Source organism: Vanellus vanellus (genome assembly GCF_965231255.1).
Source record: "Vanellus vanellus genome assembly, chromosome: 19".
Lineage (NCBI taxonomy): Eukaryota > Metazoa > Chordata > Aves > Charadriiformes > Charadriidae > Vanellus > Vanellus vanellus.
The window spans coordinates 7,115,521-7,136,754 of record NC_138924.1 but is presented as its reverse complement, the minus strand read 5'-3'; the positions used below and the strand labels follow the sequence as shown (position 1 = coordinate 7,136,754).

General features: G+C 61.7%; 2 protein-coding genes across 2 annotated transcripts; both read right to left on the bottom strand.

The window, feature by feature from the left end:
• Nucleotides 1-662: 662 nt before the first annotated feature.
• On the bottom strand, nt 663-2,286 carry OVCA2 (OVCA2 serine hydrolase domain containing). Its single transcript, XM_082493242.1, has one exon. It carries the CDS (start codon nt 1,890-1,892, stop codon nt 1,206-1,208), a length of 687 nt encoding a protein of 228 aa, XP_082349368.1. The 5' UTR covers nt 1,893-2,286; the 3' UTR covers nt 663-1,205.
• On the bottom strand, nt 1,250-21,135 carry DPH1 (diphthamide biosynthesis 1). The gene is made up of 13 exons (XM_082493243.1): nt 21,073-21,135; nt 20,199-20,351; nt 17,695-17,758; nt 9,796-9,917; nt 7,858-8,012; nt 7,021-7,142; nt 5,686-5,754; nt 4,751-4,907; nt 3,692-3,792; nt 3,328-3,406; nt 2,876-3,007; nt 2,298-2,466; nt 1,250-1,368 (listed from the first exon to the last, which is right to left on the bottom strand). Exons 1-12 carry the CDS (start codon nt 21,119-21,121, stop codon nt 2,392-2,394), a joined length of 1,278 nt encoding a protein of 425 aa, XP_082349369.1. The 5' UTR covers nt 21,122-21,135; the 3' UTR covers nt 1,250-1,368; nt 2,298-2,391.
• Between the last annotated feature and the right edge of the window lie 99 nt (nt 21,136-21,234).

Below are 21,234 nucleotides of genomic sequence, written 5' to 3'. Positions count from 1 at the left end.
ACATCACCCAAGCAGGCAGCACAGATGTGACACAGCCCGCCTGGTGCCGCCCTGTGAGGTGGCAAAGCTGGCAAGTGCTGCCCGAGCCCTGCCAGCCCCCTGGGAGCAAGGCCAGCCCGGGGCTGGGTTGCAGGGAAACCAGCCTCATCCTCCAACCACCACCACTGGTGCTGCTGGGAACCGGCAACACAACAGAGAGCAAATCTCACAGGTGTGGGAACCGCTCGCTTCTACCACGTTGGTTTTAACCTGTGGCAGCTCACAGGCCTGTTCCTGGCTGAGCAAACACAGAAAGTGCTTCTGTCCCCGTCCCCCCTGGACCTGCTCCTGCACCACAGCATCCTCCGTCCCTCACAGCACCGGCACTGCGCTGCCCTGCTGCTCCCCAGATCGCAGCACAGTGCAAGTAGGGGCAAATTGATAAGTTTCATCCAATTTCTCTCTTGTACCAACTACATTGCACCATACCCCCAAGGAAAGCTGTGGTTAGAGAGAAGCCCTGCGAGCACAGCACCTCTGGGTTGCAGACTGGAGAGCCCAGCCTGCCCCAGCAGCAGTCAAGCAGGATACCTGCAACTGTAACAATAAATATTTCTGTGCGCTTCTGGAAAACATCAGAGACAAAAATGTAGTGACAAATTTTTCTTGTTCACAAAGGCACTTTGTACAGAGGAAGATACAAAAGTCTCCCAACACTGGCATGCTGAACCAGCAGACGTTTCGCTCCTGAAGCAAACAGCAGCCCTGGCACTGCCAGGGATGAGAGGTTTTTCTAGACCCAGACCAGCTGGAAGGTCGGCTTAACAGCCTTCACCAGCACTACTAAAAAACATGAAACTTTGGGGTATAACCACTGCAGGAGCTGTGTGCTCTGTAGATGTTTCCTGTGGCCAAGCTGAGGGACCCTGATTTTGAACAGCTATTCAAGTCTTAGAAAGCAGGTCACAGACACAGAGAAGTGTCACCATCCTGTCCTCAAACCCCTCACCATCATACCCACCCACTCTTGCATACAACAAAGCTGGAACAAAAAGAGAGATAACAAAGAGCCATTTAGCCTGGCCCTGGGTTGACACTGCAGAGCAGAGCGGTGAGCTGATGAGGACTCTCTGGCCCCTCTGGAAGGATGGAAACACAGTGATGTTTCACCAAAACGGCAGGCTGCACATGGCTCGCTGGAGCCCCATTTATTACAGAGACTGTTATCAAACAGCACCAGTCCCCAGGGGCTCAGCCTGGCCCTGTCCAGGGCGGAATCGGTCCAAGAAGTCCAGGTAGGCCTTCTTCTGGGGCGCAGCCGCAGGGACGAAGTGCCCGCCGGGGTGGGTGAGGACAACAGGCTCCACGAAGTGCTGGGCCAGCTCCCTGCTGAGGGGGGCAGCGATGACGGCGTCAGCATCACCCACGACATGCAACGTGGGTAAGGGGATGGGCTCTCGGTAGAAGTGGCCGTGGGCCGGGGCGCGGCTGGCAAAGCCGGCCACCAGGATGGCGAAGGCCACGGGGAAGCGGGGGTCGCCGCGGGCCCTCAGGGCGCACACCATGGCGGCCAGCGCCGCGCCCTGGCTGAAACCCAGCAGCCCGTCGAAAGGCCCGTGCTCCGCCAGCGCCGCCGCCACGGCCGACAGCGACTCCTCCAGCCCCGCCGGCGCCGCCGCTACCTCCCCCGCCTCAAAGGTGCCGGGCCCGGAGAACCACCAGCCGCGGGGGGGGTCGTCACCGCCGTCGTCCTCGTCGCTGCCGCCGGGAACGGGGTGCGGGGCACTCACGGCCACCAGCTCTGCGCGGCCACGCAGGGCCTTGCGCAGAGCGCCGGTGCGCTGGCGGAAGCGGCGCTCGCTCTGCCGGTAGCCGTGCAGCCCCAGCAGCCGCAGCGGCCGCCCCTCCGCCATGGCGCCCGCCGCCACCGGAAGTGGAGCGCGCCGCTTCCGGCAGGCCCCTCCACTTCCCGCCGAAACACATCGCGCTCATTGGGCGGTGCGGCGACGGGGGCGGTGCCCCTCCGGGGCCAGGCGCCAGCGCGCCCCCAGGTGGCGGGAGGTCGCGGTGCGGGAAGCGGGACTGGGGGCGGGGGCGGGGGCGGGGGCGGGGGCGGGGGCGGGGGCGGGACGGGCGACCCCGGCGGGACGGGACCCCCGGTGCGACCGGGGGCAGAGCCTGCAGCACGGCCTGGCCTTGCAGGGAGGCACGCCCCGTGGGAAGCCGGTCCGGGTCTGGCGGGCTGCTGTGTCGTCGAGGGACGGGGTGCGTCCCCATCCATCCCAGTGCCGGTACCGGGAGGCCCCGGTGGTGCTTACCCTCGGGATGGGGGAGGTGGGGTGGCGGTGCCTCCGCCTGTGTCCACGCCGGGTCCTGGAGCGTGGCGGCAACAGGACGGGGTACAGGCTGCTCTCATGAGGCCGCCGTGCCCCCGGTGCTCGGCCTCTCCTCACCCTCCGCCGGGGTGGGGGGCGCGGGTGGCGGCCCCTGCGGTGGAGAGGGGGGGTCAGGATGGGGCTCCAGCCCCCGCCTGACCTGCGATGAGCCCACCCGTGCTCAGCCCACAGCGCCCCATGGGGCACGGCTAGGAGGATCCCCCCTCCCGAGGAGCCATGGGGCCAGGCGGACGCTCGCCCCAGCAAGGGCTGGGGGGGGGGAGTCTCGCGTGTGCCCCCCTGGCCAGGCTGGCACCAGCCCCGTTACCGTTCACCAGGAACGAAGCCACAGGGTGGCGCTTTTGGCACACGGTACCATACGGCACCGGGAGCTCAACCAGCGCCAATGCTCCCACTGCCTCCCCGTCCTCTCCACCCGGCAACAGCCACCAAGAGCAAAGGGACAGAATGGGGACCTGCTGCCCCGGTGACACCCCACCGCCCCGGGACGTGCTGCCCACCTGGGCCGGCCGGCCGTGGCGTGGGGGCTGCGCACTGGCGTGGTTCACTGTCCACGGCCCCAGGGACTGGCTGGCGTAGAAGTCCATGGGGTATGGCTGCTGCCACTCGATGTCCCGGAGAGCCACCGCAGCCTGCGGAAGGGACAAGGAGCTGAGTCCCTGAGCAGTGCCTGCAGCAGGAAAGCCGGCGGTGCTGGGAGAGGTCCCAGCGTGGCAGCTTGGCGTGCTGAGCAGGGCACTGCCAGAGGGAAGGCCGCAGCACCATGAATCCCACTGGTTTCACAAGAGATCAGAAATCCCAGCGGCACAACCGGACACAGAGGAGGGGACGCTGCCTGGCTGCAGGGTTGTCCCTGTCCTGGCAGCTCGCAGCACTGCAGCTCTGCGGGAGGCTCTGGTGCGTTACCCCCATGCCAGGGCTGGTCCCCCCAAAACAGAAGGGTGGTGCTCACCTCGTAAGGCGTCAGCAGCGGCTTGCTGAAGGCTTCTCCCCAGTCGATGGAGAGCCGGGGACAGGCTATCTGCACCCACCTGGAAAGGAAACATGCGGCAACAGATGGGGACAAGCATTTTGGGAAGAACAAGCCGCAATGAAGCCCTGCAGCAGCCCCCTGGGATGGAAGCAGAGTGGCAGGGGAGCAAGGTCTCTACTGTGCCGGAGCCACCCTGCCAAGGACAGCCACACAGTGCCAGCCCAGGTGACAGCAGGACAGACATGACAGGGTCAGCTTCCAGCAGGAATCGGAGGCCTGGACAGGGATGCAGCACCCTGGGGACCCCGGTGTCAGGGGTTGGAGGGGAGTCAGCAGCACTCACGCGTCCACATCAGGGAAGAGCCGCAGCTTGCTGGGGAAGATCTCGGACAGCAGCACCCGCACGAAGGGCCGGTCCAGGGCACGGAGACGCGACTCCAGGTGCTGCAGGGGAAAAGGCACGCAGGGGAGTTGGGGGAGCCCAGACAGATGCCCCCAACAAGCTCCCCAGGCCCTGCCCACAGACCCTTCCCGGCCACCAGACCCTCTGTGGGTCCCAGCTCTCCCCCACAGCCACATCCCCTCCGCAGTCGCAGGCCAAGTGCAGTGATGGGGACCGCAGCCATGGCTCCAGCTTGAGCTCTGCTCTCCCCAGCGCGTGCCTCAGCCTAATGAAATAATTACCGCTCAATGACAACAATCTGTTCTCGTTAGCGGCTGCCTTCCCTGGGATGCCTGCCTGCCACAGACTGGCCACGGCCAGAGGCTGCAGGATGAGGAGAGGAGCCCAGAAGGGGCCAGGGACGTCCTTGTCCTTGTCGCCCACTCCCTGAAGCCACAGTGGGACTGTGGCTGCCGGGACCTTGCCACCCTGCTCTGCCCACTGGTCCCTGCACTGCCCCAGGTCTCACCTACGGCTCCCCAAAAATTTTTGTGTGTGAGTGGGGCCACTGTACTCAGGGCACCCCATGCCCATGGGGCAGGACGTCGTGGTCCTGCTCCCCTCGCCTGGCCAGTGTGTGGAAAGCGCCAGTGCCGCAGCTGAGCAGGGACGGTGAACCCGATCGGAAGTTCATCCAATTAAAACAAACCCAGGGAATTAATTGCCAAGCTGCCCATGCGGGGGGGTCTCCAAGGCTGGCCAGCTAGTCCCAGCAAGGGGCCAGGTTTAATGAGCCCTTGTCCGGCCTCCCTCATCTGCTGCTAATTGCCCTGCCCGCTCAGCTCGGGGGCACGCAGGGCCCGGCCAGCGGCAACTGATGGGCTGCTAAGCGCTGCCGGGTCCACCCTTGGCCTGGCAGTGAGGCCACTGTGCCGATGGTGCCATCACTCACCGGTCCTTCCCCCTGCCCAGGAGCAGCACCTGATGCCCAGGCGGGGGCCATGGGGAGGGGGCCGGTACCTGCAGGATGCTGGGGGATCCCTGGCGCCCCAATGTGCCCAAGATGAGGCCCCAGCAGCGGGCACTGGCAGCGGTGCGGATGGCGTCCTGCCGAGCACGGTGCATGCGCTCGTGGCCATAATGCTCCTGGGAGAAGATCTTGCTGTAGGGATCGTACCTGCAAAGCAGAGCCAGGCTCACACGCACCCCATCACCCTGCCCCCCCCAAATGACGTCCCTCCCTCGTTAGCCCTAATTGTCTCCCACAGAATCTCTTCTTTCCATCCCAGCTGATGCAGCGCCCGGCCGGCTTGTCAGGACACAGAGAGGGCACAAGGATGGGGATAAGGTGGGCGTCCCACTGCAGCCCCCCTACACCCGGCACAGCCTGGGCTGCGCGCTCGGCTCCACGCTCAGTTCCCCTCTGTCCCGGCTCATCAATTATGAAGAAATCTTTGATTTGTTGCTTTGTTTGACGAGGAGAATTTTAATCAAATCCCGCTCGGGTTTCGGCAGCTTCCCCAGCGCCATAAACCTGACGCACGCCTCCCGTTAGTAACAAACGACCTACTAAGAAATTCAGATTTCGCCAAATGGGCCCAGCCTTTCGCTCTTGATATTTCATCTGCTTTCAGCGGCCTCATCATCGCGCTTTATGGCCTCTGCCTGCAGCAGCCGGGCTTTAATGGCTGCACCTCCACGAGCTTTCACAGGTACTTGTCAAAATGTTTATATTCAGCCGGAGTAAATGGCTGGCGTTCATCTCTCCGCCGCACCTCTTCACCCGCCCCGCTGCCCCTCGCCTGCCTGTGCCTGCTGCAGGCAGCTGCCTGCCCAGCCCCAGGGTGGGGAAAGCTGGTCCCCGGCGTTTTGGGGTACTCCCCACCACGGCATTGTTGGGGACCAGAGTAAGTGCCCATACTTACAGACAGGTTTCTCCCCCAGGTTGTCCGTACCTGTAGGCAGGTATCCCTGGATTGGCGATCATGATGGACTCCAGGTGGAAGCGCCCATCGCCCAAATACCTGCCAAGAGGGAAGGGAGAGCTATGGCACATGGGAAACGGCCATGCTCATCCATGTGCCCGCCGGTTTTCCAAGCCACAGTGCACTAAGATCCCAGGAGCCTGAGCTCATGTGCCAGGACCTGGAGGCAGCGGGCACAGCCGGGGTCCCCCCATCCTTGTGCAGCCCCCCCCCCGGCACACCGGGGAGGGAGAGGCGGCCATGCTCAGGTCAAGGATGGATGCCCACACTGGCGTGGGGCAGCCGGGAGCTGCTCCATCTCAACGGCTGGTTCTAGATGTTGCTGCTTCCATTTCTAATCGGATTTCAAGTCAGCAATTACATTTCAAAGCCTTTCATTCAGCTGCCCTAATGGAGTGAGGGCTTGGAAAATGAATTCAGACTTAAAACTTGACTAGATTTTGCCCTTAATTGGAGAATGACATTTTGGGAGATCAAAGCTAATTTGTCTGCAAAAGTTAGCCCCAGAGACGGGCAAAAGAAGAAAATAATAACACAGGGGAGGACGCAGGTACGCCGGCCGCGTGCACCTGCACGGGCAACTGTTTGATACCACACCGCAGCTTCTCTGGCAGTGGGAAGGACATACTCTCACCAATACGGTGCCAGCCTGGCTGCCCCTGCCTGCTCCTGATGCCCGTGGGGAGAAATGGGAAGCAACACCCCTCCCCTGGCCCCAATGCGGCTCAGGGTGAAGCCAGAGCCCCCACTGTCCCCCCTGCCTTGGCAATTGTGAGCCTGGATCCCCGCACAGCCATGCTCGGAAAGGTGCCGGTGCCGTTGGCTCCCGGCAGGGCAGGCAAGAAGGGGCTTGCCGGGGCCTGAACCCACACCTGGGTTCCCTGGCTCCCCCCAAGGGTGGGGTCCTTGTATTTATTTATTCTGCAGCGCACTGTATTCACAGTACATTAAGCATTTCCATTACCTAAAATAATTAGGTGATAGGAAGCGAAGTGCTCCCTCTAATTTGCTGTCCTTAAATAAAATTAATGTTGCTGTGATGTTGGGCCCCGGCCATTTGTCTTTTCCAATTATCCACCCGCCCTTCCATCTATTATCTATTCTGATATACGACTCAATTATTTCCTCTGCGCTACGAGCACACGCCACTCCGAGCAGTGTGTGGAGCTGGAGGTGGCCCAGCCCAGCCCGTGGATGTCCTCCTGCCCCCCACCCACAGCACCGTCCCACGGCTGGGTAGGGGATACAGGCAGGGCAGGCAGCCTGGGCCAGGCAGGAGGCTCCTCGAGGACCCCAGTTACTTACACAATGGCGTCCGTGTCCTGAGCGAGCCGGGGCGACGTGCAGCCTAGGATCTCCCCCGGGGACAGCGGCTTGCACTGGGGCACGCACACCTTGTACTGGGAGCGCAGTTCCTGCGATGCTGCCTGCAAGAAATGTGAGGTCAGCTGGCCAGCAGGGACAGACCACGGCACAGAGTGCGGCCGAGGCCGGTGGTCCCTGGCACTGCTGGGGACCCTTGGGGACACCCTGGCATTCCCAGCTCCATGGGGCACCAGTGGCAATGTCTGTGCTGTTGTACACTGGCACGGCAGCAGCGGACGGGAGCCGGTCTGCTCGGGGCAGCACCGTCATGGAGGGTAACAGCCCGCACAGCCGAGATGCTCAGTGAGGCTCAGCCAACATATCAATTAAAAGACAAGGGAAAACGCTTAACGCTTCAATAGCCCCGTGTTTAGATAGACATGGCTCAAGAGGCTCATTCATCTCCTCCCGTCCTGCCCAGCCGGCCGTTCAGGGGCAGACAGACAGACCCGCCGGAGCTTCCCCGGCCGCTGCCGGCACTGCATCAAAATGCCAAGTGCTCCACCGCCTGCCCTGACATTTACAGAGCAGCTCCCGGGGGAGCCAGGGAGGGGTGCCGCCATGAAACATTGATCAGAGTTATTATAAAGTACTTGATCAACATTACGGCAGCAGCATATTATCGCAACGACTCATCAGAGGGGAACTGTCACCACCAGCACCCAGGGGCAGCCGTTCCAGCCCTGGAGCAGGGTCAGGGAGGGATCGAGCCGGGACAAAGGCTGGGGGAGGCACAAGCCCCATCCCACGCCCTGCACTGCTGGGTCCCCATCTCACCTGCACTGTGGAGACAAACTGGATGGTGCTGACGAGGGCCAGGGAGGTGCCCGCTGCGAAGTTGAAGCGAATGGTCTCCAGGAAATGGGACGTGTCAATCTTTATGTCCACGAACACGTAGAGCATCTTCAGCCCCTGTGTGGCATCGATGGGAACTGGCGAGAGGAAGAGAGAGGGTGTGAATGCAGGGTACACCCAGAGCCCCGGTGAGCCCCCGGCAGCTGCCACACGCAGCCAGGGGGATAAAGCATGTTGGCAGGGCTCCCGCGCTCCAACTGCCCCAGTGTGGGCAGGCCACCCCTCTGCCCATGCTGGCACCCTGGGCAGGGGGTGCAGATGGGAGCCGCGGAGAGCACCCGCTCATTTCTCTCCTGATAATGGCAGCCTGGGGAATCAATGAACACAAATCTAATTACCCCCGGTGCTAAGAAGCCTATGGCACCACGATTAAGTGAATAATTAAAGTACACAGAGTCCACATCGATCCACAGCTCTGCGTTCACTTCCCATTTTGGTGCTCTTCACCTGATCACAATTAAGTGCAAATTACTCCCTCCCGCGGGGCACATGGGGCCAGGAGGGAGAGGGCAAGCGCCTGTCTGCTGCACCAGGATGCGCCCTGTCATCAGCCATGGGGCTCATCAATGAAGATGGCTACACTGGGCTGGTACCAGGAGCACCGTGGGCAGCCCAAAAGGAGCCCAGCAACCTCTCAGCACCCTGCAGGCACCCCAGGGTGCCCTGCAACCCATCCAGCCCAGTGCAGGCAGGGAACCACGTGGCCACGGGCCGTGGATGGTGGCAGGGCTGGTGACAGGCAGCCTGGCAGTGTCTGCCTGTCCCTGCGGGGAGCAGGTCCAGAAGATGTGACTCCTGTGCACCGGAGCAGCCCCGCTCTCACACCACCATGCTCCTGAGCACCACTGGATACGGCCCCTTCCTCCCTTTCCCGCTGTTCATTCATGTAATAGCAGCTACAAACCAGGGGTTTTATACTCCCTGTTCCAGTGGTGCCCATAACCCTCCTTCCGTAACAAAGCACCTAGCACAGGTATTTATAACCACAAACACTCACACCGATGCGGCTTTCGGGACAGAGTTCTCAAATGGGGAGTCAGTATTTCATACAGAGCCTGATGCAATTCTTCAAACCCATTTATACAGCCCCATAAACATCCAGGAGGGCTGCCAGGTGCTGGGAGCGCAGTGGCAGCAAGAATGCACGCGCCTGCCACTTGCTACGGCAATTCTTCCGATCCACCTTAAAACCCAGAGCGTCTTATTGTTATTTTTGGGCTGATTCCATCCTGGGTGGACTTCAAAGTTAGCAGCATCTGGGACAGCAGCGCAGTTTCCATGGCAACTGGATCCAGAGTACCGTCCGCCTGGGGAGCACACAGCCTCCTCCTCCCTTCCCCGCCCAGCCTGTGCTGTACCCACAAAGCTGCCTTTCCTGGTTGCACGCTGGTCCTTGGGCAAGCAGGACCCCCAGGCCATCGCTTCCCTCCTTCATCGCTCCTGACTTGCCCCCAAAGCCTGCAGCTGCAGGGCTGGGGGGTAAGAGCAGCCCCATCCCAATCGGTGGCTCCTGGGCCAGTGGGGTCCTGCCAAGTCACGGCCCCGTTGCTCTGCTCTTGGGCACAGGGCTGTGATTTTGGGCGCTGCGGTGGCGCGTGGCTGAGCAGGACGAGCACGCCCTGCTGCCCCCAAAATCCTGCCCATGGGCAGCCGCTCAGCCAGCCTGGCCCCATCCAAAGCCTGCAACTGAGGCTGGAGAACAGAAATCCCTTTGGGAACGGATTAGCCCTTGGCACTAAGTCTCTGAGCTGGCATCGAGTGGGGTGGGAGCCACTCGGCACTGCACGATGGCAGCAGCACAGCCTCCACAGTGCTACGCGTGGCCGCCTCAGCATCGCCCCGGGGCCGAGTGTCACCTACTCAGGCAGCTGTGTCCATAGTGCACCAAGAAGTCAGCGCCCAGGGCCCGGGCCGTGTAGTCGTCCACGCAGCACGCGCCGTAGGTCACGTCGCCCATCACTACTGCCTCTGCGTCTGTGAACCTGTGGGGAGGCACAATGGTGAGGGTCACGGCTGCCTGCCGTCACCGCAGCCCACGTCCTGTCCCCCAGCTCTGTGGCACGCCGCTACCGGGGGACCCCGTGCTGCCATCGAGCCCCTCGCCACGCGCCAAAGAGGACGAGCACTGGCTACTCTCCGAGATGTCAACATGATTAAGCTGGAGAGCGGTAATCCGCCTCTTCAATTGGGTAAAGCTGTTTGCAATTCAGCGGATTATCTGCTCATCAAACAATACACTGCCAGCTTCCTAATGCTCCAGCAGGGAGAGGAGCAGAGGGAGACCCGGCACAGCGTGGCACCACCGCTTCTGCCAGCCTGTCCCAGGGACCAGAGCCACCAGGATGGGCAGAACAGCCACCCTGGCATCCCCGGCCGTGCCAGCCAGACTGGCAGAGCCACAGTTCCCCTGTGCCCGGGCACTGCACGAGCCGGTGCACCCCAGCCCGCACCCGGCTGCATCACCAGCAGGTGCCAGTTTGGCCAAGCTGGATATGCTCCAGGAGCAGCTGGTGCTTAGGTGGCACTTGGCGAGGGAAAGCACCAAGCGAATGCTGGCACTGTCCCCCATCCCGGCTCTGTTATCCCGGCACTCTGGCCCAAGCCCACCTAGAACCCACCAACCAGCAGAGGGGCAAGCACTGGCACCGGGTGGCAAAGCCGGGGCTCTGGCACAATTTAAAGGTGCCACCTTTGTGGGTATTTTATTGCACCATTTCGGGGGATTATTAGCTTGGCCACCTTCCCAGGGAGCTGCCATAGTAGTTTACGGATGAAAGCAGGTATCCGATGACAAAGCCCCACGCCTGGAGGGGCTACTTAAACCAGATGCTAATTCCTAGCTGAAACGGCAGCTCGGTGCCAGCGCGGTCCCCCCTGCTGCTGACACCGGGCTGGGGTGAAGGGGCTGGGGGAGGCAGGCACCCCGGCACAGCATCACCCCCCACCAGCACCGGGTGCTGGCTGAGGGCCAGGGTCCCGCGCGCTCCCCCCGAGCGCTAGGCAGGGAGCGTTACGTCGGCGGCAAGAATAGAAATGGTGGGCAGAGCTGGGCAGATGGCAGAAGGTGGAGAAATGGTGGAGCGTGCTGAATATTAACAGCCCCAGCCCATCCGTCAGCAGCCGGGGAGGGGGACAAGGGAGCGGCTCAGCTGGAGCATCCCTAGAGAGGGGGCAAAGCCATCCCCACCTCCCGCATCCAGTCCGGACATCTCTCGCTCCCCACAGTGTCACAAGGGCTGGAGACACCATTGGGGACCGTCAGAAGATGGACTAGATCTTTGCCAGCACCCAAATCCCATGGTCCCTCGCTGCCACCATGGCTTGGACGGGAGGACGGCTCCTCCACTGCCTGCATGGTCACCCCACAGGGCTGGGGGCTGTCAGCAAAGGTTCGAGAAAGTTCTTCCCCGCCCCCCCGCCCCAGACCCCAGCCCCCTCCTCTAATGAGAGGTGATGAGATGAACATGAATCAGACTCCACACATCTCAGCAAAAGTGGAAAATTATTCAGCTCCTTAAGATTCAGGACGGGGAGGTCTGACTCAGAACGGCAGCCAGCGCCGCTTAATTTTTTATAGATTAAAATGTATGCAAATTGGCCCAAACCCCAGAGAAAGTCCCTGGGGGTGAAGAGCAAGAAAGTGAAATAGCAACGGTGGAGGAAGGGGGGCAGAGGCTGGCAGAGGTGCCCATGGCCCCTGCCCGGCGTGCGGGGCTGCAGCCGGCAGTACGTGGCCACCAGCCCGCAGGCAGGGAGAGAGGGGGCTGAGCCCTGCCCTGGCCAAGGGGAACCACTTCGCTCCAGCTCCAGGGAGAGGAGACACGGCCGAGCAAGGAGCAAAGTAGCCACAGAAAGATGGAGAGTGAGGAGGGAGACCAATGGTGCTGCCATTGTGGCCGGCGAAGCTGGAAGAGTGCCGGCAGCCCCGCAGCGCTGGCAGGAGAGGCACAGAGGCACCAGGATGGCACGCACCAGGGTCACCCGCACTGGCTGGGCTGGACGGTCGAGCAAAGCAGCAATCATCTCCCGAGACAAATCAAAGGCAAGCGCGGGGGCCTCCCCTTGATGTTTTAATCAGTTCGGTGTCGCCAGAGCCTTTCATCAAACTACAGAGGAAGGAAATGTCAATTAGCAGCCACCTGCCTCCGATGCGGGCCGGGGAGCTGCTCACCAACCAAACCAGACCGGGATGCAGGCGAGGGGCAGCCACGGGAACATCCTTGTGGGTGTTTTGTGTCCCAGCAACTCATCACAGCCGCAGACAGGTCCCAGCGGCATGCTGGCAGGGAGGATACGGTGACGGGGCTGTCCCCACCCAGTGCCGAGCTGCTCACTACAGCTGGGAGCTCATGAATATTGAACACGTGGGGAGGTTATTCATCTTTTACGTCCCGCAAACCCCAGCTCATTCTGAAAAACCGCCCGGCCTTAGCATTTTTCTCATCTCCCCCTAATTCATTATCTCCTCTTTTAAACAGATGGCTCCCAAAATCCCATTTATAAAACGCCATGCTCAGCACTGTCAGGATGGGCGCCCAGGCGGGCCAGGTCCCGGCCCCTATCCCAACTGCCAGGACCCCTGGACCATCCCAGCCCTGCTCTTCCCTGGCCAGTGTGGGATAGAGGTGACAGCAACCCAGGGACAAGTTTGGGGGCTGAAAACGCTGGGACAGACAGCCACACATTGGGCCAGTATGTTCCCAAGCACGGGGCAGCCGCTCCCTGCTACCTTAGCAGAGGCGCTGGGCTGGAGCAGCCCTGATTTATCCCGGCCCCTCGAGAAATAAAAGAGAGCATTTGCTATCGGCAGGAGCGTGGGGTCCCCTGACACCACAGCAGCGCATGAATGATACTGTGCTGGTCCTCACACTGTGAAGCAGAGCTGCTCTCTCAGGCAGAGAGGAGCCCTCAGCCCCAGCGTGTCCACCGTGCCCAGATCCAGCAATCCTCAGCGGGGAGGGGACTGCGGGGACTGTGCTGAGAGCGGCCAGCCCTGGCACTGCAGAGCTGCTGGAGGATGGAGCTGGCACCGAGAGGCTGGGGCACCTGCATGTCCCGCTGGGGATGGGGACGTGGAGCGAACTGCTCCTTGCTTCACAGTCACCTGCCTCGCCTGCACATGGCCCTTCACTGCATGGTCACACTATGACTCGGTGTCACCTCCCTGCTGGGAAACGCCTGGGGATAAGTAAGAGGGTTATGCCCTGCAAATACCCTACATCCACCCCACAAACCCTACACCCACCGCCTGCCCTGTGGCACCCAAGCCCAGCCCATGCCAGGGAGAGATGCCAGCAGGTGCTGCTGTCCCCGGGCTGGCGTGGGGGCTGAGCACAACCCTGGCCAAGAACAATGCACTTAATTAGCGGAGAAGCCCGTCACCAAGCCCCATTACCAGACTCCCAACTTCATTAGCACAGGAAGTCTGCACATAATTAAAATAACGAGTTTGCAGTTTTACTGCAAACAGCACTGGAAGAGCCCCACTGCAGTTGGGCAATCACTGTCCGTGGGTGGCATGGGGCCCCACAGAGCATCTGCAAGTGGGTCAGGATGGGGAGAGGTCTGTGCCCCTGGAGCGCCCCCAAGAACAGCCATCTCCGGACAGGTCCCCTCTCCTGAGGGGATGTCCCCCTATGTCCTCAAAGGGGGTGCCAGGGCCAACTCCGTCCTCCTAGGAAGAACTTCCCAAGTGCACCCCAGCTTTGCTGGCCTTGCAGCTGCAAAAAAACTAAAGCAAGGGTCCAGAGCATGGTGGAGACAAAGCCACCACAGCCATCCTGCACTCAGATGGTGCCTGTCCCCTCTTTCCCATGGCCCAGCCACAGTGCTGCCTGTCAGTGCCAGCTCCCTGGGCTCTGTGGAGACAAGAGGAGGTGGTACGGGGCACATGGTGGTAGGCACTGCACCTGTGCTGGCACACCCCATCCCTGGGAGGTGACAGCCCTAGAGACCCCACACGCTCCCCCATACCCGGTTCCTCCCACGCCATCACTGCCCGGGCTGAGGTTTTAAACATCTCCAATGAAGTGAGAACTTCATTCTCCCTAATGATGCTGTTGTGCAGTTAATGACGGTGATTAAATTCCCTTGCACAGCGTGCTGCCCCGTGCAGCCAGCGCCTCTGGGCTGCACTTAGAGGACAAGGGGAGAAGTGAAGGCAGCGCCGGTGGGCAGAGCTGTGGCACTGGGCAGCTGAGGCCAGATCCTGACCTGTGTCAGCATCCCAGGATGGCCCTTTAGGACCTCCAGGTGATGCTGCCAGCTTTGCCATGGCACTCAGTGCCACGCTGCTCAGTGGCACATCACAGACCTGCCTGGCCAGAAGACCTGGTGCCCTTGTCCTGCTCAGCCACTAGCCCCAGAGGGGACAGCCTTCATGGCACCAGGGACCTGCTGGGCACATCAGCCTTCAGGGACTTTTTTTGTCCTCACTATCACAGCCACTGACCAATGCGGGGGCCGTAGCGGGGCATTTCAAGCCATGCCAGAGCTGCTGGGCTGTGTGCACGATGTTTAACTCTTTACTGCTCAACCAGAAATGATTCAAGACCCCCTGTCACTCTGAAATGTCCTCGTACGCTGCTGGGCACACTGCGGCACGGTCACAGGGATGCTCTGCGCACCCCCAGCACTGCCTCACATGGATGCTCAAAAGCCATCGGGCTGTTGGGAGGTGCTAAGGCCGTGGCAGGGCAGCCTGCTTGGGCGTCAGGACACCCCTACGCTCCCCCTGCTGCCATCGCCAGTCCCTGCCGCTGAGCCACAGCTGATTAGCAGGAGCCACTCGCCCTGTCGCGGCGCGGGGAGACGGAAGGATTAGCAGCTGCGAAGCCTGACAGCCGACTTTATTAACAAGGAATCAAAAGCCCATCTGAGAGCCCAGCTGATCCGTCTGCTCCAGCCCCGGCGGGGGAAGAGGAGGGGTCCGCTCCTGGCTGAACCCCCCCCCCCCAAGCCACTGGCGCAGGGGCACCGCTGTCACCTCCCCGGCACGATAGCGGGTGGGATGGGGGGCTGCCCCCCTCCCTGAGCCGCGGTCCGAGCTCCCCCCACGCTCCCGCCCCCCAGCACGAGTTACCCTCCGCCAAATTACATCAGCCGTGACAAATGGAGCCAATTTGGAAGGTGCTGCGAGAGCGTCGTGATGCGGTTTCGGCAGCCCGCCGCCCCACCAGCTCAGCCGACCCCGGCCCCACCACCCCCCCCACAGCTGGCTGCTCGCCCCAGCGCAGGTTCGATAATGACAAACCTATTAACGCTAATTAACTGGGCCTCACGCCGGTCAATGCTGTAAATGCGCTCTTGATTTCAAAGGCTCCGGGCTAAGTACCCCACTGGCCTTTCCGGAGGCAGCGGCAGTGACACTTCAGCTACATCTTCATCCCCGCAGCCCCTCGGGGCTCAGCAAGCACCAGTGCAATGCTGGGGAGCTCGGATGAGGTGCTGGGGGGTCCCCGTCCCCCCCCCAGCCCTCTCCCCTCCTTTCCCCCACCAGGGCTCCCTGGGTGCCTGTCCACTCTCACATCACAGTGGGGGATGCAGTGACACCACCAAACCCCTGCACCGGGACAGACAGACCCACAAACAGCATCGCATCCTCCCCGAGCCGCCTGTTCTGCAGTGAAGTGAAAGCCACACGTTCCCTATCTCAGCCCTCCCCAGCACTGCCAGGCCACAGCGCAAATATTGTATTACACGGCAGCTCCAGCAGAAGGGATAAATATCTGGCTGAGCAGCAGCAGACACAGCTCTGGTCAAGCCAGAACACACAGGGATGGGCACTGTCGCCCCAGGGGCGCCAGCCCCGGGCACAGCTCTGCAGCCATTACCAGAGCCTGCAGGGGACAGGGAGCTCGCTGGCATCCCCAAATCCCAACTCCCACCAGCAAAGAGGGGGCAGGAGGCTCCAGGGATGGGGTGGGGAGAGAGGCTGCTTGCTAAGCAGTGCCCCTCCATGGGCTCAGGTATCCCCAGCATGCTTAGCATTCATGTCCCCTCTGTCCCCAGTGGGAAGGGGACACACCACCCCAGGGCCAACACTACCTGGAGCCCCTGTACACAGCTTGGCCACGGCAGCCACTGCCAGAGCACATGGCTGCAGCGATTCCCATCACGTCGGAGGCTCATCTAGCCTCGGCGCCGGGTGAGGAGGGCCAGCAGGAGCGACGGCCGAGCCACGATTCCACATTAATGCCAGCGATGAATATTAATAGCAGGAAGAGGCAGGCACTAACGAGGCCACCTGCCGATTCACACCTCACCTACGGCAATGTAACCAGGTTCCAAGCACATCCCCAAGAGAGCAGGGACAGGGCTGGGCTCACTCCTGCCCACAGCCACAATCCTCCAGCCAGCAATGCTAGTAGCCGGTATGGCCACGTCCCCATCAGCACCCATCTCCCACCACCCATCACCTACCAGCACCCCCATCCCGGCACCCGGCACCCCCCATCAGCCCTGCGCAACTCCCCTGGCAGGGAGGGCAAGTCCACTGGGGATGCCAGCACCCCAGCATCCACCAGCACCCCAGCATCCACCGGGAAGTGGGGCTTAAGGTTTCATTCAGATAAAAGAGCCCCTTAATCCGCTGCCTTTGAAGTCGGAGACATGAAAGCGGCTGGGTGCCAAAGCCGGAGAGGAGGCAGCTCCGCTTAAAGGGACAAGCCCACGCGGAGCCGCCCACATTCACACCCGTCCCCTCTGCCCCCCGCACCCGTCCCCTGCCCACATCCACCCTCCCACCGCTCTTTCGCCCAGCCCAAGCGTGAGGCTGCTGCGGGCCCACAAGGGAAATGATGACAAAGTAGGGACAAAGCCCACAGGCACGGCTGTCTTCCCACCCAGCACGGTGATGGCTGCTCGGCTAGTGGCAGGGGGGAGGCGAGTCTGCTCGCCCCGGTAAGGCAGCTTACTAATGAGTGCCACGACCCCGATGGCAGACGAGGCACGCGGTGCTATTAGCACTAATTCACTGTGCGAAAACAGAGAGGAGCTGGGGAGGGGGCAGGCACAGCAGGGAGAAAGCCAGCGGGTGGGGAGGGAGAGAGGGAGGCGCACGCGGTGGTAAGATCACGGCCAATTTCTGCAAGGTGTCTGCATCTGCTGCGGCTGCAAAGCCCGATGCTTCCAACCTCACCTCCCAAGCGGCACAGAAAATCAGGAGCCACATGGCCTGGCAGGAGCCGCTTGCAGTCAACCCCTCTGGGCCATCACCATGGCCTCAGGCCTCGCCAGCTGGAGAAAGGCTGCCCCCGAGCACCTCCATGCTGCCCGAGAATGGCCCAGCCAGACAGCAGCTGCAGGGAGAGAATGGGGCCTCCCCTCACCGGCGGCTGCAGCAAGCATGCAGGCACCGAGCTGGCGTCAGCCAGTTGTTAACACGGCTGTTCCCCAGCTCTATCACCCCGGCGAGGGACCAGACACGCTGAGCTTGTCAGCAGCTCCCGGCCGAGCGGCGAGGGCAGGAGAAGCCAAGCAGCGAGGGCTGGGCTGGCGTGGTGCCAGTCCCAGTCCCCAGGGCTGGCAGCACATCCCTGCGACCTGCCGCAGGGCAGCAGCGTTGCCTGCCCCCGGCCAGGCTGTGGCCAAGGTGTCCCTACAAGGGCAGCCACACTGGGGTCCCCCACGCCAGTAGCTCTGGATCTCATCCTGCACAGGCAGCCCCATCCAGTGGCCACCCCATTCCTGGCAACAGACCCCATACCCTCGCCAGCCCCTGGAGCTGATTGGGGAAGCACACAAAAGCCATTGTCTTACCGTTCAATGATGTCTGCGATGGTGCAGGCAAACATGAGGAGCCCTTCCGGCATCTGCAGGGCCACTGGGAAGAGAAACAGCCCCAGGGTTAGGAGGGGCTGGAGGGGACACCCCAAAACCAAGACCTGGGCACACATCCCTGGGGCTAACGTGTCCAGCTCAAGTGGCAGCTGCAGGAACAACCCTCCCCATAACGCCAGAAATTGGCCAAAAATCCTGGTGGCTCTGGCAGCTGGGATACACGTGGTCCTGCCTCAGGCCATATCCATTCTCCCTGCTCGCACTTGGCCCCTGTGCACACATCTCATCCCTTTTTGAACCCACTGACACTGCTGGTCTCTCCTGCTTCCCGCAGTAATGAGTTCCAGATTTTAATTATGTGCTGCACAGGAAAAGGTACTTTCTTCTGTTTATTTTAAACCTGCTCCTGATAATGTAAACGTATGCCCCTGGTTCTCCCAGTACAAAAAAGAGTGAATAATCATCCCCTATTCAGCCTCTCCGCATCATTCACAATTCTATATCCCTCTATCATATCCCCCTTCGTTCGCCTCTTTTCCAGCTAAAGGATCTAAATCTATTTAATCTCTTCTTGTATAAAAGCTGTTCCAAACCTTTGATCGTCCTCGCTGCCCTTCTCCACACCTCCCCTCTCTGCCTCTTTCCCCATTTCGGAAGGGTGGCCGGCAACCACACAGCATTGTGCCTAGCAGGAATTTATTCATGAAGGAATCATGTTTCCCGGTTCGCTCCCTCCTCACAGCTTGGAACAATCCCTTTGCTTCTGCAGCCAGCTGGCCCCCCAGAGCCTGGGGTCCAGCCAGGAGCCCCATGTGGATCCCCCTAGGCTGCTCCAGAGTGGTGGGAAGGAGCAAGGACCACAGTGGGGGAGATGAATGGAGAAGGCCCCATTAATCCCGTTGTTTCACCTCCCCATCCCACTAAGACATCCCATCTCCAGCAATATCTACCCAAACGTCCTCTCCAGATCCCCCTCCAACAGAAATCCCCGCGCTGCCAAGCCCAGCCTGCTAGCCAGCGTGGAGCTGCATAAAGACCTGGCCCAAACTGGGCTAATCTCAGCCCGCTCCAACCCTCAGGGCCCGAGAAAAGCTGCGTGTGCTCTGCCAGCCCCTGCCTGACCTGGCAGAGCCAGGCAGCTCAGGGTCCCAGCGTTCCTCAGCCCATTTGGGACCACCCTCCACCCCAGACTGCTGCCAACAAGCAGACCTGCAGCAGTGAGGGGGTGGCAGGAGGCAGGTGGGTCACTCTCTGCCAGCAAGACTCTATAGGGATGGGGGTGACACCCCAGGCCCCCAAACCCTGCAGCAGGCAGGGCGTAGGCAGGGCTGGCCGCAGCCCGGTGGGAGGCTGCGTTCCCCCAGCAACGAGCCCCTGGCTGGGCTCTGCATGCACAGATTTTTAAATCCCAGCACGGCTGGCTGGCTGATGGGCTCCGCTCCCAGCTCTGAAGCCTAAATCCCAGCCGCATATTTACATTTAATTAGGAGGTGCCAAGCAGCAAAACGCAGCAACAAAAGCCGAAGCGGCACGGCTGGGCAGCCTCAACACATCCCGACGGGCAGCCCTGCCTCCCACACCGCAGCCAGGCCGGACTGGTCACCTCGGCAGCCTCTGGCCCCTTGGCATCGCAACCAGCACTGGCTCAGGCAGCAGCTCACGGAACATTCCCCATGACGACTGCCAGCTCCTGCCAGCCCCTGCCAGCTTGGTGGCAAGCCAGGGACATTCCCAGGTGGACACAGCATTTCAAATCTGTCTCTGCCCAGAGGCCCTGGCACTGCACAACCCTCTGAGAAACCACTGCCCATGTGCTAAGCGAGGGTGTGGACACTGGTGGACAGAGAGGGAGGCTCTGTGCCCTGATGCCTGTAGCTGATCACGCACTGAGATCCGGCCCAGCCACAGTGGGATGTGCATGCCAGTGGGGACAGCCTTGGCACCACACCGCAGCACCTGCTCCAGAACCACCATGGCCACTCCCCACTTCTCTAGGGCTACGGCAACTCCCCGAGGACCCCGAGAAAGGTTCAGAGCAGGGAGTAGCATGGCACAGCTCCCTGTCAGCCCCTCCAGCTCCCTGGAGCTCAGTGTTGTGGGGCTCCCTCTGCCTGGCCCTGGCAGCGTGGCAGGAAAGCACAGGGAGAGAGAAGAGCAGCAGGGACCTGGCCAGCATCCCAGACACATCTCACAAGCTGACAGGTCCGTGCAGCTCAACCTGTCCTGTCCGATGTGATTATAATCCAGAGATACAGATCTATTAACCCCCCTCGAGGGGAAAAGAGCTTGCCAAGACAGAGCCTAAACATGCAGGGGCATGCCTGGCAGCTCAGCAGTGTCCCTACCCAGCCTCCCCGGCCCCGCACCCTGGCCCAAGTGGGTTTCTTCGCTGCTGGGGAGCTCCGTGGCACCGATCCGCCATGCTGCAGCCCCAAAACCCCTTGTCCCCAAGTCCGGTGCTCATCCCCAAGTCCGGTGCTCACCCTTCCTGGCCCGAGCCTGCCGGATCCGCCAGATGGTCTTGGGGATCTCGAAGTTGTAGTTTCGGGGCAGGGCCTCTGCCGCCTCTCGCAGCTCCATGTTACCGAGGATCTCCTCGGGGATCTGCTGTGCCGCTCGCCGCATGGGGCCTCGGACTGCGGGACAAACGGGGTGGCCTAAGGAGTGACCGGGAGGCCAGCACACCCCATACCCCACGGGCCACCAGCATCCTTGCTGCCCTCATGCCATCCCCAGGTACAAGAGGCAGGAGAAGGAGGTGGGGCTCTGCCCCTCTTGCTGGCACTTTTTTTTGGGGAAAACATATTTTTATTTGCCCAGAAAACACCACTGTAACTATATGAAACCCTACGAGTGGGGCTGGGTCCCCCCAAGCCGGGGGGACACCGGGTGCAACCTCCCCATAAGTCATCCACAAGCACCCCGGGGCACCCTCGGGGCCGGGTCCCTCTTGCCCCATCCAAGGGGATCCCATTATCCCACCGGGGAAAACTCAACAGCAGCGGGTGAGCCAGGCCCGTCCCCGGGAGCTTCATCCTGAAGCCGGCCCCCGCCAACAACCCGCCCCCCTACAGCTCGGCGAAACCGGAGAGCGGCGGGGGAGTGACAGCAGGGGGATTATTCACTATTTCCAGCCCAACACCGGCACTCATGAGCCACCAAACCCTCCCCGCACGGCCCACGGTTGAACCGCCAAAGGGCCAGCTGGGACGGGCCGGTGGCGGGGGAGGCCGGGCCGGTGGCGGAGCCACCGTCCCGGCCTCCCCCGCCACCGGCCCGTCCTCCCCCGCCGAGCCAACCGAAATAGCGCCCGATACCGGCACCGGGAACCCAACGTTGACTCCGGTCTCGGCCCACCTGCGGCGGGCACCGGGGCCGCGCTCCCGACCCTCACGGAGGCCGCCATGGCTCTGGAGCACGTGAAGGCGGGAAGGCAGCACTAAGCGAACCCCGCGCTAGGCCAGAGCAGTCGCTGGACGAGAGATCGAGTGCGGGAGGGCGCCGCCGGGCCCCGACGGG

What these genes read in the sequence shown, in the direction of transcription:
- OVCA2 (XM_082493242.1), bottom strand. Translation starts at nt 1,892, where the DNA reads ATGGCGGAGGGGCGGCCGCTGCGGCTGCTGGGGCTGCACGGCTACCGG.
- DPH1 (XM_082493243.1), bottom strand. Translation starts at nt 21,121, where the DNA reads ATGGCGGCCTCCGTGAGGGTCGGGAGCGCGGCCCCGGTGCCCGCCGCA. An exon ending in GGCCCCGGTGCCCGCCGCAG is followed by an intron (nt 20,352 to 21,072) that starts GTGGGCCGAGAC and finishes TTTGTCCCGCAG; the next exon opens with TCCGAGGCCCCATGCGGCGA. An exon ending in AGTTTGTCTCCACAGTGCAG is followed by an intron (nt 7,143 to 7,857) that starts GTGAGATGGGGA and finishes CATTTCTTGCAG; the next exon opens with GCAGCATCGCAGGAACTGCG.